The following is a 17,248-nucleotide window of genomic DNA, read 5'->3' on the forward strand; positions in this document are numbered from 1 at the left end:
AAGAATTAAAAGGTAAATAGAGGAAATGTCCCAAATACTGCAAGAACATAATGGGACAAAAACTAGGATAGAAAAGACGAGAGACACAGAGAATCAACTGAGAAGGTCTACTCACCAACTGGTAAGAAATTTTTGAAAAGCAAATATACTAAAGAGAAAAGATATAATTATTTTTAAATAAGTAATAAATCCCCAGAGGAAAGTCATGAGAGGCAAAACAAGATGAGCAAAACAGACATGCATTTAGAAACAGACCTATGGCATTTCAGTATAAAAGTACAAAAAAAAAATCATAAACGTTTCCAGAAAAACAAACACACAGAGAGATCACTTACAAAAGAATGAGAATCAGGCAGGCATGAAACTTTTTTACCCCAATATGATACAAGTATATAATGAAGCATCCTCTTCAAAGTCCTAAGTGAAAGTTACTGTGAACACAGAATTCTACACACACAATTTGCACAGTCAAGTATCAATCAAGTGTGAGTCCAAAATAAATACAAGTCTCCCTTGTCCATACACTTTTTGCTTGAAGAAGTTAATTATGTACTTCCCTCAGCAAAATGAGGGAGAAAACCACGGAAGAGGAAAGACCCATAAAACAAAGTCTGTAAGAGTGAAATGGATAAACATCTCCAAAGACTGTCGTGCAGCAGATTTAGAGAATGGTAGTCAAGCCTAGAACTGGAGACCAGAGGACTCCCTGGAGAAGCAGAAAGTAAAGTAGACTCCAAGACACAGTATTGCTCTGCAAGATACAGGCTGGTTACGCCTTCTCAAGGAGAAAAGGAAAGGTAATTCAGAACTCTAAAAAATCCAAAATGATCTTAAAGAATGCCAATGGCCCAAATACGAAGCATCTAAAATGTAGCAAGATTTTGTATAATTTATGCACTCTAAGAAAAGGCAAACCATTTGATCTGGATGCCAAGAACATCTCCTTTGAGGGGCCCGAGGGCAGAGAACACTTGGTCTGATGTAAAAACACAGAATATTATTCCCTTGGTCAACTCAGTGGTGAAAAATATTTATGTTACCATAATAATATCAAGAGTATTATTTACTGGTTTTTAACTTCTAGAATCAATGTATAGACAAAAATTGGAAGGTTTAATTGCAGTTACAGAACAGAATTTAATGTTATCAGTCTTGGCAACATAAAAATAAATAGCTGATAGAAAGTGGAAACTGGAAGGGAAGAAAGAGGTGGAGAGGTGAGACAGAGGACATTAATGTCACCTTCTTACACAGTAAAAGGTCAACAGATAATGAGAAGAGTTAATAGAACACAGAAATAGAGATTTAAAGAAATAATTGAAAATCAAAAGGCAAATAGTAGAAGAAATAAAATGCTATAACTCAAAACTGCAGAAATGATGAGGTGAAGCTAGAGGTAATGCAAGCACACTGAATCTTCATGTGTCAGAGTGGGGAAGAAATAACGTTTAAAACTGATGAATGAAGATCTAAGTTCATGGATATACGTGTGCGAATATACATATGCACATATGTGTGTGTTGGACCTTATACCTGATAACCCAAAATGTTTGAACATACTCTCCACTTTTGACAGTTTCCCTAACTATTACTCCCACTTTCTCAAGGTAGAATGTAAGAAACTCATTTCCAGTCTCCATCACAGCTAAGATAAAGATGTGACCTAGGCTCTGTCAATCAAGCCTAATTCATCAGTGAGCCATATGAGGGACTGGGCAAGGGGAGTCCAATTTTCGGGCACAAGGTATGGAACATGTTTTGGGGCCAGAGGCAACAGCAACTAACCTAGGCATGCTGGCACACATGCAATTTGCCCCAGCACATTAATGTTTCATGCCACTAAGAGACACAGTAAAAGGCAAAGCATAACCACAGAGCTGAGAGCCTCAGAGAAAGACAGTTCCATACACAATGGCTCTTAGCTCAGGCTGGCCCATCTGCTCTGTTTTAGAAGTGTTTACCACATGGTTCTCCCCGACTTTAATGCATTTTGCCCTTAATTCCATAACTCAGCAGGTTTCCTGCCTCTAGTTACAAACCTTTCCTTGCTCCAGTTACAAAGTGACAGGTTTTAAGTGGTCTGCCCAACCTATTTTTTCCATTAATCCTGTTATTTTTAGTGAGTATTTCTGTAGAAATGTACAATGTATTACTTAGAGATATGGAAGGAGCCATCAGAAGAACAAAAGAGAGAAATGGTTAAAAGTGGCTGTGTTTACAATCCCACTCCAGGGCATATACCCAGACAAAACTCTAATTCAAAAAGATACATGCACCCCTATGTTCATAGCAGCACTATTCACAACAGCCAAAACATGGAAACGACCTGAATCTCCGTCAACAGATGAATGGATCAAGAAGATGTGGTATATATATAAATGGAATATTACTCCACAAAGAAGAATGAAATAATGCCGTTTACAGCAACATGGATGCAACTTGAGATTATCATACTAAGTGAAATAAGCCAGACAGAAAAAGACAAATACCATATGATATCACTTATATGTGGAATCTAAAATATGACACAAATGAACATATCTACGAAACAGAAACAGACTCATAGACATAGAGAACAGACTTGTGCTTGCCAAGGGGCAGGGGCTTGGGGGAGAGTTGGAGTGGGAGGCTGGGATTAGCAGATGTAATGTATATGGAATGGATAAACTATAAGGTCCTACTGTACAGCACAGAGAACTATATTCAGTAGCCTATGATAAACCATAATGGAAAAGAATATAGAAAAAGAATGTATATATATATATATATATATATATATATATATATATATATATATATGTATAACTGAATCACTTTACTGTACAGTAGAAATTAAACCATTGTAAATCCACTATACTTCAATAATAAAAAAAATAAAGTGGCTGTGTTTAGGGGGTGGGCCTAGGGACAGGGATGGAAACACTGTTTTGCATTACAAGCTCCGCTGTGCTGGATGTTTGGTTACCATGTTAATGTATTACTTTATCTTAATCTCTTCTACTGTCATACTCAAAAAAAAAAGGAAGGGTGAAAGACGGAAAACCGTAATAACAATGATACTATTCACAATATCAACAAAAAATAAAATACTAAAAAATAAACTTAAGGGACTTCCCTGGCAGTCCAGTGGTTAAGACTCCACGTTTCCTCTGCAGGGGGCGTGGGTTCGATACCTGGTCAGGGAACTAAGATCCTACATGCTGCGTAGCATGGTCAAAAAATAAATAAATAAACAAATTTTAAAAATAAAATAATAAACAAAATGTAACAGCTATGTAAGAAACTATATAGCTTAATTAAAGATATAAAAGAAAATATAAACAAGTAGAGAGAAAAACCAAGCTCCTGGAAGAAAAATCAAGAGAAGTGTATGACAGGAAGTGTAGGTGTTTGGAAGGGTTGACTGCCCATGATTGATAGTATCAGCTTCCATTCTGGAGTAGATAAATTAAACAGGGAAGTGGCATACATCCTAATTTTATTTTTTAAAACCTTTATAGACCATAGTTTCAATAATTTTTAAGTTAAATTTTAACTGCAAAACTGGGGTGTTTAGAAAGGCAAGAAAATCTTACAGATTATAGCATAAATACTACAATTTCATCAAGTGTAAGTACCAGTTTAATGGGAAAGTAAGTTAAACGGCCATCAAAGAGAAACACAGAAAGTCAACAAATGTAGATTTTTTTTTTTTTTTTTTTTACGTTACACCTCAAATGTTAAAACTCAGAACACAGGGGCTTCCCTGGTGGCACAGTGGTTGAGAGTCCGCCTGCCGATGCAGGGGACACGGGTTCGTGACCCGGTCTGGGAAGATCCCACATGCCAGGGAGCGGCTGAGCCCATGAGCCATGGCCACTGAGCCTGCGCATCCGGAGCCTGTGCTCTGCAACGGGAGAGGCCACAACAGTGAGAGGCCCGCGTACCGCAAAAAAAAAAGAAAAAAAACTCAGAGCACAATGTACCTATGATCTTTGTTCACCAGGAAATGAGGTGATGAATTTCTTTCTTTTCATGCTGTTCCTAAAAGCAAAAGCAGATAGTTCAAATGAAATGAAAATCTTGAGTGGAACTCAAATAATTTAAGTGTACAGGCATACCTCGGAGATATTGTGGGTTGGGTTCCAGACCACTGCAATAAAGTGAGTCACAAGAAAGTGATTCACAAGAAAGTGTTTGGTTTACCAGTGCATATAAAAGTTATGCTTATAATATACTGTAGTCTACTAAGTGTGCAATAGCATTATGTCTAAAGAAACAATGTAAAGAAACAATGTACATGGGCTTCCCTGGTGGTGCAGTGGTTAAGAATCCGCTTGCCAATGCAGGGGACACGGGTTCAAGCCCCGGTCTGGGAAGATCCCACATGCCGTGGAGCAACTAACCCCGTGTGCCACAACTACTGAGCCTGCACTCTAGAGCCTGCGAGCCACAACTACTGAAGCCCACGTGCCTAGAGCCCGTGCTCTGCAACAAGAGAAGCCACCGCAATGAGAAGCCCGCGCACCGCAACAAAGAGTAGCCCCTGCTCGCCGCAACTAGAGAAAGCCCACACGCAGCCACGAAGACTCAATGCAGCCAAAAATAATAAATTAAAATAATAAATTAAAAAAAATGTACAGACCTTAATTTAAAAAGACTTTATTGTTCAAAAAATGTTAACAATCATCTGAGCCTTCATCAAGTCATCATCTTTTTGCTGGTGGAGGGTCTTGCCTCAGTGCTGATGGCTGCTGACTTGATCAGGGGGGTGTTTGCTGAAGGCTGGGCTGGTTGCGGCAGTTTCTTAAAATAAAACAATGAAGTTTGCCAATTCAATTGACTCTTCCTTTAACAAGTGATCTCTCTGTAGCATACAGTGCTGTTTGATAGCATCCTACCCAGAGAACTTCTTTCAAAATTGGAGTCAACCTTCTCAAACCCTGCTGCTGCTTTATCAACTAAGTTTATCCCATATTCTAAATCTTTTGTTGTCATGTCAACAATCTTCACAGCATCCTCAGCAGGAGTAGATTCCATCTCAAGAAACCACTTTCTTTGCTCAGCCATAACAGCAATTCCTCACATCCATTTAAGTTTCATCATCAAGTTGCAGCAATTCAGTCACATCTTCAGGCTCCATTTTGAATCCTAGTTCTCTTGCTAAGTCCACCACATATGCAATGACTTCCTCCACTGAAGTCTTGAACCCCTCAAAGTCATCCATGAGGGTTGAAATCAACTTCTTCCAAACTCGTGTTAGTGTTAATATTCTGACCTCTTCCCATGAATCACAAATGCTCCTAATGGCATCTAGAATGGTGAAACCTTTCTAGAAGGCTTTCAATTGACTTTGCCCAGATCCATAAGAGGAATCACCATCTATGGCAGCTATAGCCTTATGAACTGCGTTTCTTAAGGACTTAAAAGTCAAAATTACTCCTTGGTCCGTGGGCTGCAGAATGGATGTCATATTAGCAGGCATGAATACATCATTAACCTCGTTGTCCATCTCCACCAGAGCTCTTGGGTGACCAGGTGCATTGTCAATGAGCAGTAATATTTTGAAGAAAATCTCTTTTTTTCTTTTGAGCAGTATATCTGAACAGTGGGCTAAAATTAGTAAACCATGTTGTCAACAGATGTGCTGTCATCCAGGCTTTCTTGTTCCATTTACAGAGCACAGGCAGAGTAGATTTAGCATAATTCTTAAGGGCCCTGGGATTTTCAGAATGATAAATGAGCACTGTCTTCCACTTCAAGTCACCAGCTGCACTGGCCCCTAACAAGAGAGTCAATCTCTCCTTTTAAGCTTTGAAGCCAGGTGTTGACATCTCCTCTCTAGCTATAAAAGCCCTAGAAGCATCTTCTTACAACAGAAGGCTGTTTTGTCTACATTGAAAATCTGTCATTTGGTGTAGCCACCTTCATTAATTTTCTCAGCTAGATCTTCTGGATGACTTGCTGTAGCTCCTACACCAGCACTTGCTGCTTTATCTTCCACTTTGATGTTATGGAAATAGCTTTTTTTAAAACCTCACACACCAACCTCTGCTAGATTCGAACTTTTCTCTGCAGCTTCCCCACCTCTCTCAGCCTTCACAGAATTGAAGAGAGTTAGGGTCTTGCTCTGGATTAGGCTTCGGCTTCAGGGAATGTTGTGGCTGGTTTGATCTTCTATCCAGACCACAAAAACTTTCTCCATATCAGCAGTAAGGCTGCTTTGCTTTCTTATCACTCATGTGTTTACTGGACTAGCTCTTTTAATCTCCTTCAAGAACTTCTCTTCCTCGGGAATTCCCTGGCGGTCCAGTGGTTAGGTCTCTGTGCTTTCACTGACGAGGGCCCGGGTTTGGGGAACTAAGATCCCGCAAGCCGTGCAGCCAAGGAAAAAATTTAAAAAGGACTCCTCTGCATTCGCAGCTTGGCTAACTGTTTGGCCCAGGAGGGCTAGCTTTCCTGTCTCAGCTTTGGACGTGCCCTCCTCACTAAGCCACATCATTCCTAGCATTTCTGAAGTGAGAGACGTGCGACCCTCCCTCTCACTTGAACACTCAGAGGTCACTGTAAGGTTATTAATTGGCCTAATTTCAATATTGCTGTGTCTCAGGGAAGAGAGAGGCCTGAGGAGAGGGTGAGAGACAGGAAGAGCTGGTCAGTGGAGCAGTCAGGGCACGCACGTTTGTGGATTAGGTTCACCAGCTATATGGGCTCAGGTCCTTGTGTCCCAAAACAATCACAATAATAGCATCAGAGGTCACTGGTCACAGACCATCATATTAAATATAACAATAATGAAAAGGTTTGAAATACTGCAAGAATTACCAAAATGTGACAAAGAGACACAAAGTGAGCAAATGTTGTTGGAAAAATGGCACCGAGAGACTTGGTTGATGAAGGGTTGCCACAAACCTTCAATTTTTAAAAACACCATATAGTGGGAGGCACAATAACATGAGGTATGCCTGTATAAGGGGACACATCAGAAGGGATTAGAAATAGAAAAACATAATTATGTAGTTTAATCTTGCTCTCTCTCCAGTTCCATATAGAAGGAAAAAAACAATGCCAAATGAAATAAAATATGATAGTATGATTCACAAGGTTTATACGGTATGTAAGAATGTTATATATATATATATATATATATATATTTTTTTTTTTTTTTTTTTTTTTTTTTGCAGTACGTGGGCCTCTCACTGTTGTGGCCTCTCCCGTTGCGGAGCACAGGCTCCGGATGCGCAGGCTTAGCGGCCATGGCTCACGGACCCAGCCGCTCCGTGGCACGTGGGATCTTCCCGGACCGGGGCACGAACCCGTGTCCCCTGCATCGGCAGGCGGACTCTCAACCACTGCGCCACCAGGGAAGCCCAGAATGTTATATTTTTAAAAGCATTATACAGGTGGGCAAATGTAAAAGAAAATTACAGAGATGTTGCAAGCTTAGATTTAGAAGCATTTCATCAGCAAAACTCAAACGATAAATTTTAAAGCATGAAGTTAGTTAACTGTAAAATAACTACTCTAACAGAAGGCACTGTTTTACTACAAAACAGGGTTCAAGAATTTAAGACCTCTGGGAATTCCCTGGCAGTCCAGTGGTTAGGACTCCATGCTTTCACTGCTGAGGGTGTGGATTCAATCCCACATCGGGGAACTAAGATCCCACAAGCCACGCAGCACAGCCAAAAAAAAAAAAAATCCCTGTTTTGTGGAGTAAAGGGAACCCTCCTACACTGTTAGTGGGAATGTAAGTTAGTGCAGCCACTATGGAGAACAGTATGGAGGTTCCTCAGAAAACTAAAAATAGAATTCCCATAGGATCCAGCAATCCTACTCCTGGGAATATACCCAGACAAAACTGTAATTCAAAAAGATACATGCATTTCTATGTTCAGAGCAGCACTATTCACAATAGCCAAAACATGGAAACAATCTAAATGTCCATCGACAGATGAATGGATAAAGAAGATGTGGTGTGTGTATATATATATATATATATATATATATATATATATATATATATACACACACACACATATATATATAATGGAATACTACTCAGCCATAAAAAAGAACAAAATAATGCCATTTGCAGCAACAGGGATGCAGCTAGAGATTATCATACTAAGTGAAGCAAGTCAGAAAGTGACAAATACCATATGATATCACTATATGTGGAATCTGAAAGGCACAAATGAACCTATCTACAAAACAGAAACAGACTCATAGACATAGAGAACAGACCTGTGGTTGCCAAAGGGAAGGAGGGAGGGAGAGGGACGGACTGGAACTTTGGGGTTGGTAGATGCAAACTGTTACCTATAGAATGGATAAACAACACGATCCTACTGTATAGCACAGGGAACTATGTTCAATATCCTGGGATAAACCATAATAGAAAAGAATATAAAAAAGAATGTCTGTATGCCATAACTGAGTCACTTTGCTGTACAGCAGAGATTGCCACAACATTGTAAATCAACTATACTTCAATTAAAAAAACAAAAGAATTTAAGACCTGAGATTGAACTGTAGTTCTACCACTTATTAGCAGAAAAGCTTAGGGACGTTTCTAATCTTTCTGAGATTCAGTTTTCTCATCTCTAAAATGGGAGCGATAATTCTTAGCATATAGGACAACTGAAAGGATTAAATCAGATTATAGAGAGTCCTGACAGAAAGCCCACATGAAATAAACATGGACGAAAAAGTACTACCCCTCTCCGGAAATACGTTTCTATTGCCAGTATCTTTTATACTTTCAAGTTATGTCACAAATCACAGTTATTTCATCACATCTTGAAAAATATTTATAAAATTCTGCTCAAACTCTGTTTGAGAAGTTGCATGCTGTTAAAAAAAAAAAACAAGAAAAGAAAAAAAGGGAAAGGCCCTTGAGTCCAGCAATGTGGGTGGAGCCCAGCTCTGCCCCTCATCAGCTGTGTTGGCTGGAGCAGGTTCCTCTACCTTTTCTGAACCTCAGTTTCCTCACCTGTAAAATAATGACCCTAATGCCTAATTAGAAGAACTATGATGAATACCAATGGAGACATGGTAAAACACAACATTTTAGCTTCCTTTATTTACCAATTACCAGACACTATGTTAAGCCTCATTATATAAACTATATAACACAAAATTAGATCAGAGCTCATTTTTTATTTTAATCTTCTTCAAAACATAAGTCATACCAAAAATTTGCCAGGTGGCAGGAGTGATACTCTCCACGTATCTTTTCCTACAGGAACTACAAGTTTCTCCTTTAACTGCTTTCACTGAATAACCGGATTATTATTACATATTACATGTCATTTTTGCAATTCAATATGATCATTCAAGAAAAACTGACTGCAGATCTTTTATATACTAGACACTCTTCAAGACCCTTAGGGATACAGCAATAAGCAAAATACACAAAACTCCCTGCCCTCACGGAACTCAGAGTAATTGGCCAAAGGCCACCACACAGGGAGATAAATGTATTAGTCACATCCCAAATATAGCATCCAACCACCTAGAACTTGTTCTGTTCAATATAACAACTAACTAGTTGTGGTCACAACAAAGAAAATCCAACAGGAACAAGAACTCAGAAGGTGGAACTAAGTTCCAAATTGTCAGCCTTTCTATTTTGGAACAGAACAACCATTCTCATCAGACAGGATGACCTTGCCCTGCCTGCCTGCTTTCTCGGTGAGGTCAACCTACATCCAAAATAATTCCAAACTAAAAGCTGAGAATATTTTTATTACTCTTAAAGGAAAGCATTTAATTTTACCACAGATAATATTAAGTCTAAAAAGATTTTTGAATCATTTCTTTAGTAGGTTTTTGATATTAGAAGCTGCTTATACTCACAAAAGAAATACATGTAATATTTAGCATATAACTTAAAATAACCTTATAGTCTACCAACAGAAAAATATAAATGCTCTCATTGATTAAACGCATGTTAATTAAATCAGTAATAATCTTAAACCTAAATATCCTTGCACTGCCGGGGAGACATATAATTTTCATCTGGCCATATTCTTTGATTACATGTTTTCACTAAAAGCTTATTTAGAGACTGAAAGTGAAGAGCAGAGAAAGATTCCTAATTTGTTTCCAATCTAATAGATCATAATAGTTCTAATATATACTTTATAGAAACCACTTGGGTTGCATTATAATATATGCTCTAGAATAAAAGTAATGTCATACTACTTATGTGGAACTATAACATAAAATATGCTTAATTTACAATGACGGAGCCAGGCCCCACTATGAAAACCTGGTGATATTAACCATGAAATTTGGTTTAAGAGGGGCCTCTAGTGGTGATGGAAGGTACTAGCTCCCCTTCCCCCCCCAACCCCACCCTTGGTAACGTCTTGTTCTCATTCATTCTCATATTCTCCCCTCTCCCTCACAAATGTAAAGCCTCAAGCAAAATAGCTAGTATTCAATCACTGAACTACTCAATTAAGTCCAAGAAATCAACTAAAAAGATGTACATAACTGGTAGTACTGCACCGTTGTGGATTCCCTAAGGGCAAATTCTCCAACTTTCCCATAAAACCAATTTAGAGCCATTCAGTGCAGAGTATAGACCTTAACGTTACCTTGCTCATGTTAGCCGTCTTAATAAAAATGAAATCTATGGTAGTCTAAACCAACCTCATGACGATGAAAACAAACTTAAACACAGAATTAAGTAAGAATTAAAGTCATAAAATATAAGACATACATTTTATGTTTATCTTCAGTGGTACTATGGATCTTCTAAACGTTTTGCACTGTTCAGTTACACTAATTAACGCCAGGCGCAAATACAAAGACTAAGCAAACTTGGTTCTTTATATATAAATTACTCACGTCCAGATGACCAACATTTAACTCCTTCCCAGTTGCACTCCTACAACATCCCTTTCCTTTTTTATGGAAGGACCCTTTGCTCCCAAAACCTCTCCACACCCACTCCTCCCTGCCAGCCTTCCTACTGCCTTACCTTAATGAAGGGTCCCAATGAAGTCTTTTGAAGTAAGAATGGAAACAATTAGGGTGAAAGGATAGGAGGAAAGGATGGTAAATCTAGGGACCCTGGGCCCTCCCTCCTAGCTATGGTCCCTCCCTCGTGCCCCAGCTGAATTACTTCTAGCTTCTGTCTCACACTGTAGTTACACTGAGGCCCTGCCCTGTTCCTATGATAGCCTAACCCCCAAATACTCTGAGACTACAATTGCCTCAATATGTAGCCTAAGAACAACCATTTGTATCTATGGGCACATCATCATCTTTTGCTACGTAATTTAGGTTTAAAAGAGAAAGGAGGGGGCTTCCCTGGTGGCGCAGTGGCTGAGAGTCCGCCTGCCGATGCAGGGGACACGGGTTTGTGCCCCGGTCCAGGAGGATCCCACATGCCGTGGAGCGGCTGGGCCCATGAGCCATGGCCGCTGAGCCTGTGCGTCCAGAGCCTGTGCTCCGCAACGGGAGAGGCCACAACAGTGAGAGGCCCACGTACCACCAAAAATAAATAAATAAATAAAGAGAAAGGAGGGGGGAAAGCAAAAGAGAGCGAGGTGGAGGGAAGAGTGGAAGGGGTAGAGAAGAAGATTCTTTTTATATCAGGTCCTACCTTTGTTTAAAAAAATTTTTTTAATTAAAAAAAAAGAACACCTCCCAAATAGATTATACTCAAAAAATTAGATTATACTTGGGGGTGAGGGGAAGGCTTTGAGACACTTTCTTGTACCACAGTACATTTGAACAGAGAAAACTCCTGATCAGAAGCAGTGCCTAAGAGCTGTGCTGGATGCAGAAGTCACAGGTCACTCCTGGGACCAGCAGGAAGGCCAAAGGGAACAGGCCCAGAATGACCTCTTCTGGCTCTAAATTCCATGACCATAACCCACCTGCAATGCAGACAAGGAAATGAGAAGAGAAGGTTTCTGGAAGAGCCCAAATTTATATCATAAGGTTTGAAGAGTGAAGCATGTGTTCTCAATTCATGAGAAAACTTTACAGGCCTTCCCTGGCCAATGTACATGTCTCGGTTACAAAGTTTGGTCATCTGGATCCCATGCACAGCTGCTGATAATGTGACAGCAAAAAATAGGATAAAAGAAAACTTAAGTTTAAAAATGCCTAAAACCATAAAAATTAAGCACAAAAACATCAATGAAATAAATAGCTAAATACCTCAATAAATGTAAATGTCAATATAGTATGACATCCAAGTTAAACTGGACTAAGTTTTTGTTTTGTTTTGTTTTCGTTTTCAGTTTTAATATTTTTTTAATTGAAGTATAGTTGATTTACAATGTTGTGTTAATTTCTGCTGTACAGCGAAGTGATTCAGTTATACATATATATACATTCTTTTTTTATATTCTTTTCCATTATGGTTTATTACAGGGTATTGAATGTAGTTCCCTGTGCTATACAGTAGGACCTTGTTGTTTATCCATTCTATATATAATAGCTTGCATCTCCTGACCCCAAACTCCCACTCCATCCCTCCCCCACTCCCTCCCCCTTGGCCACCACCGTCTGTTCTCTATTGGCCTAAGTTATTTTTAAAAGATGAAATTATATACATTATATTTTCCTTGAGAAAATATAAGTGAAAGGCTTTAGAAATTTTGACATCCAAAAGGTTAAGTAGTTATAAAAATGGCTACACAGAATAGTTTTCATCTATGTAGAAAAATTAATTACCGTAGGACTCATTTCTTAGAAACTACAGACGGCTGACATTTACTGTAGTCAATTTCACTTTGATTTTTAGAATAGGTATATTGGTCCTATTTTAATAGAATTCAAATGAGTAATTTCTGTACACCATCAGGAAAAAATTTATTAAAAAAATAAAACACGAGGTCAAACTAAAACTTAAGACTTAAAAAAATGTTTCAACTTAGAATAAATTTGTGGATTTATTCATAGAGCAATACTCTAGGGTCACTTTTGAACTTTCGTATAAAACATCAAGAGTAAGAAAAGGCGGGCTTCCCTGGTGGCGCAGTGGTTGGGAGTCCGCCTGCCGATGTGGGGGACGCAGGCTTGTGTCCCGGTCCGGGAGGATCCCACATGCAGTGGAGCGGCTGGGCCCGTGAGCCATGGCTGCTGGGCCTGCGCGTCCGGAGCCTGTGCTCCACGGCGGGGGAGGACACGGCAGTGAGAGGCCCGCGTACCGCAAAAAAAAAAAAAAAACAAGAGTAAGAAAAGGCACCAAATTCAAAATATTTCAATATTACAACCATTTTCACAGCATATTGTCAAACTTTCTCTTGCTGATATTCCTAATAATTTTTCAACAAATTTTTATCGAACACCAAGCCTCCAGCTAGGCATTGTTTCAGGGACTAAGAATTCAACAGATAAAATCCCTGCCCTCACAAAATTTACCTTCTAATGGGGGAAGATCAACAATACAAAAATTACATAATATGTTAGATCGTGTTCATCCTTGTAGAGAAAAAGAAAGAAGAGGTGAAAAGGAGTCTTGGCAGGAAGGATGGGACTCAGTATTTATTACATAAGCTGGTCAGGGGAAGCCTTCAGGAGAAAATGATATTGAGTGGTGACCTAGCAGAATCACTTGGTTGAGAGTCAGCCAGGAGCATTTCCTGAAGGCTGGATGGGCAGAGGGGTGTGGAATGTGGTGAGATCAGGTGAATGCCTGTAGACCTTGGTTAGAAATTTGACTTTTCCGCTGAGTTGAATGGGAAGCCATTGAGGCCTTTTGAGACTAGAAGGGATATTATATGACTCATGTTTCAAAGGATCACCTCTGCCTATGGCAAGGATAGGACAGAATCAGAGACAGTGGTTGGGAGGCTACAGCCAAAACCCAGGTGAGAAAGGCTAGTGGTTTGGACCAGGATCAAGGGTAATAGCAGTAGAAGTGGTGGTCAAATTTTGGACATATTGTGTAGACAAAGCCAGGAGGATCTGCTTTGGAATTGAATGTGGGAAAGCAGAGCAGGAGAGAGAGAGAAATCAAAGCCGCCAGGATGTAAAGGCAAACCCTTACTTATTTCGATAATTAGCATAATTTAATCTTCAATTAAAGTGTAAGAATGTCAAAATTAGGTGTCAATTTTCTCTTCCCTATCACCCACACCTTGTAAATGGTCGTTTCTTTCTTTTTTGCAGTGCTGAACGTAGCGTTCTAAGTTGAATGACAATGTGATTCTTGAAATCTCGAGTTTCCTTCAAAGCCTGTCATTCTCTTGCCAAAATCAAGTTTTGTTTTGTTTTTTGTGGGCAGTTTCTCTGAATTTCCACTCATTAAAAAAGAATCTTCATCTCAAGCTGGACAGCAGCTCAAGGACTGTGCCTGCCACTGCTTGTTAGCTTACAGTTCACTTCTAAATGCATTTTGAATGTGGTCTTTATCTCAGCAGGAAAGACCGTTCAAACCCACAACACTTAACCACAGTTCTTATCCCTGGGAAGGCTTGGGAAGAGCAGCTCTACCACTCTTGGGATGAGAGGTCCTGCTTCTCATCAGTGTGACAGCTGAGCTTTGTTAGGACAGCCCTGAATAACAAAAGAAACTCCCCCCTGGCCAGAGCTCACCAAGGTTCTCCCTGAGTCTACAGAAAGGTCCACTACAATACAAATTCAAGAAACTAATCAATGGGAACACAATGCATTTTTTTGTTATTTCATTCTTTTCTTTTTTTACTTTCTGTTGAAGGATAACATACACAATAAAAGCACACAAAATGAGTGTTCCGTTCAGTTTTCAAAAATTGAACCTGTATAACCAGCACTCAGAATAAGAAACTGTTACCAGCATCCCATACCCTTCAGGCCCCCTTCCAATTTATTAACCACCATATGACAATCACTCACCTGACTCCTAACACCATAGATGGGTTTTGTCTATCTTTGCACGTGATATAAATAGAATCACACAGTATGTACTCGTTCGGGCCTAGCTTTTTTTTTTTTTTTGCGGTAAGCGGGCCTCTCACTGTTGTGGCCTCTCCCATTGCAGAGCACAGGCTCTGGACGCGCAGGCTCAGTGGCCATGCCTCACGGGCCCAGCCGCTCCCGGACCGGGGCACAAACCCGTGTCCCCTGCATCGGCAGGCAGACTCTCAACCACTGCGCCACCAGGGAAGCCCCGGGCCTAGCTTTTTTAAGTCACATTGTTTGTGAGGTGAATACACAGTGCTCCATTCAATTTGTAAGTCATTTATTTTCATTGCTGAAAATATCCTATTATAATGTTTCATCCTCTGGCTGGTGTACATTTAGGTAGTTTACAGTGTGAGGCTATTAGAAATAGTGCTTCTATGAACATTCTTGAACTTATCTTTTGTACATTTCTGTTGGGTATATACACAGGAGTGATTGCTGGGTCATAGGATTCAGCCAGATAATGCCAAACAATTTTTTTAAATGGTTGTACCAATTTATATTCCCAATAGTAGTATATGAGAGATGGATTGTTCCATATCCTTGGCAACACTTGGTTCTGAGGGATATTTTTCATTTTAGCCAGAATGCTGTGTCTTTAGTGGTATCTCATTGTGGGTTTTTTGTGTTTTTTTTGCATGTCCTGATGTCTAAAGAAATTGAATAATTTGCCATATGTTTATCAGCCATTGGGATATATTCTTTCATGAAGTGCCTTTTCAGGACTTTTGCCCATATTTCTATTGGATGTCTGTTTTTTCCTTTTGATTGTAACAGTACTTTATATTTCTGAATACAAATTTCCATGAGTTTCTCCAAATGTGTCGATTTATTCTCTTTCTGAGGCATTTTGTTGAGTAAATTCTTAATTTTAATGAAGTCCAGTTTTATCAGCCTTTTATTAATGTTAACATTTCTGAGTTTTTGTTTTGTTTTTTCTAATTAAGAAATCTTTGACTGCACAGGATCATAAAGATAGTCACCTATTCTCCTAAGAGCTTTTTCATTTTCTCTCTCACAAGTAGATCCGCAATCCTCCTGGAATTGACATGTGTTTTACGGGTTAACATTATTTTCTGTGGTACCCAACTAAAACAGCATCATTTACGGAAAAGTCCATCTTGCCGTCTCTGAATTGCAAAGTCACCTTTGTCCTGAATCAAATGACCAACAGATATATTTCTGTACTTTTTATTCTGCTCCATTGGTCTATACGTCCATCTTTATACCAATACAATGTTCTAATTCCTACAGCCCTGTGACACATCTTGCCTACAACACATTTGATAATTAAGTCCTCTAGCTTTATTCATCTTCAAGATTGTAAGGCCAAGAAGAGCCAAGGCAATCACTTAACATGGTATGTGCTTCTATTTGTTTGGATCTTCTTTAATTTCTCTACATATTTTGTTATTTTTCTGAATAAAGTTTTTCCACACACATCACTCCATTTCTTCCTAGGTGTTTGGGTTTTTTTGATGCTTTTAAAAATATTATCAATTTCTGAATTAATAATATTTCAAATTAATTTCAAATATTATTTCCATTATTATCAATTTCAATTATTATCAATTTCTGTGGCTGGTATATAAAAATACAGTTCATTATTGTATATTGACCTTATTTCCAGGGGCCTTGGTAAACTCATTTAATTCTAAGAATCTGCCTGTAGATTCTACTGATCTTTCTTATATACAAGTCATGCTATCTACGGATAAGTTCTATTTCTTCCTTTTGAATCCATATGATTGTCATGTCTCTTGCCTTTAAGTATGAGCATCCTGGAGACTTCCCTGGTGGTCCAGTGGTTAAGACTCTGCACTTCCAAGGCAGGGGGCAGGGGTTCCATCCCTGGTTGGGGAACTAAGATCCCACATGCCGCGCAGCACGGCCCAAAAAATTTAAAAAAAAAAAAAAAGTATAAGCATCCTGTTGCAGTCCTGATCTCAAGGGGAAAACTGTCAAAATTTCACTGGGAGGGCCTCCCTGGTGGCGCAGTGGTTGAGAGTCTGCCTGCCTATGCAGGGGACACGGGTTCGTGCCCCTGTCTGGGAGGATCCCACATGCCGCAGAGCGGCTGGGCCCATGAGCCATGGCCGCTGAGCCTGCGCGTGTCTGGAGCCTGTGCTCCGCAATGGGAGAGGCCACAACAGTGAGAGGCCCGCATACCGCAAAAAAAAAAAAAATTTCACTGGGAAATATTTTAGCCACAGGCTTTCTGTAGCTACTCAGAACTACAAGATAAGATTCCTTATCAGATTAAATCTTGTTTATAAAACAAGATAAAGGTACTCTTTATCAAGTTAATAGAATTCCCTTTCATTTCTAGCTTGCTAAGAAATTTTAACCATGA

General features: G+C 39.4%; 1 protein-coding gene across 5 annotated transcripts in view; it reads right to left on the minus strand.

Moving 5' to 3' along the window:
• BCKDHB (branched chain keto acid dehydrogenase E1 subunit beta) overlaps positions 1 to 17,248 on the minus strand; it is a 280,770-nt gene that overhangs the window by 176,888 nt on the left and 86,634 nt on the right. Inside the window, exon 9 of one of the 5 annotated variants that reach the window (XM_081250892.1) lies at positions 3,367 to 4,023. The exons of the other annotated variants lie outside the window; for them this stretch is intronic. Coding sequence (XP_081107018.1) covers positions 3,979 to 4,023 — 45 coding nt within the window. The 3' untranslated portion in view covers positions 3,367 to 3,978. Of the gene's footprint in view, positions 1 to 3,366; positions 4,024 to 17,248 lie in introns of those variants that run through there. 5 annotated transcript variants of the gene reach the window in all.

Source organism: Mesoplodon bidens, assembly GCF_964165515.1.
Source record: "Mesoplodon bidens genome assembly, chromosome: 12".
NCBI classification, from domain to species: Eukaryota; Metazoa; Chordata; class Mammalia; order Artiodactyla; family Ziphiidae; genus Mesoplodon; species Mesoplodon bidens.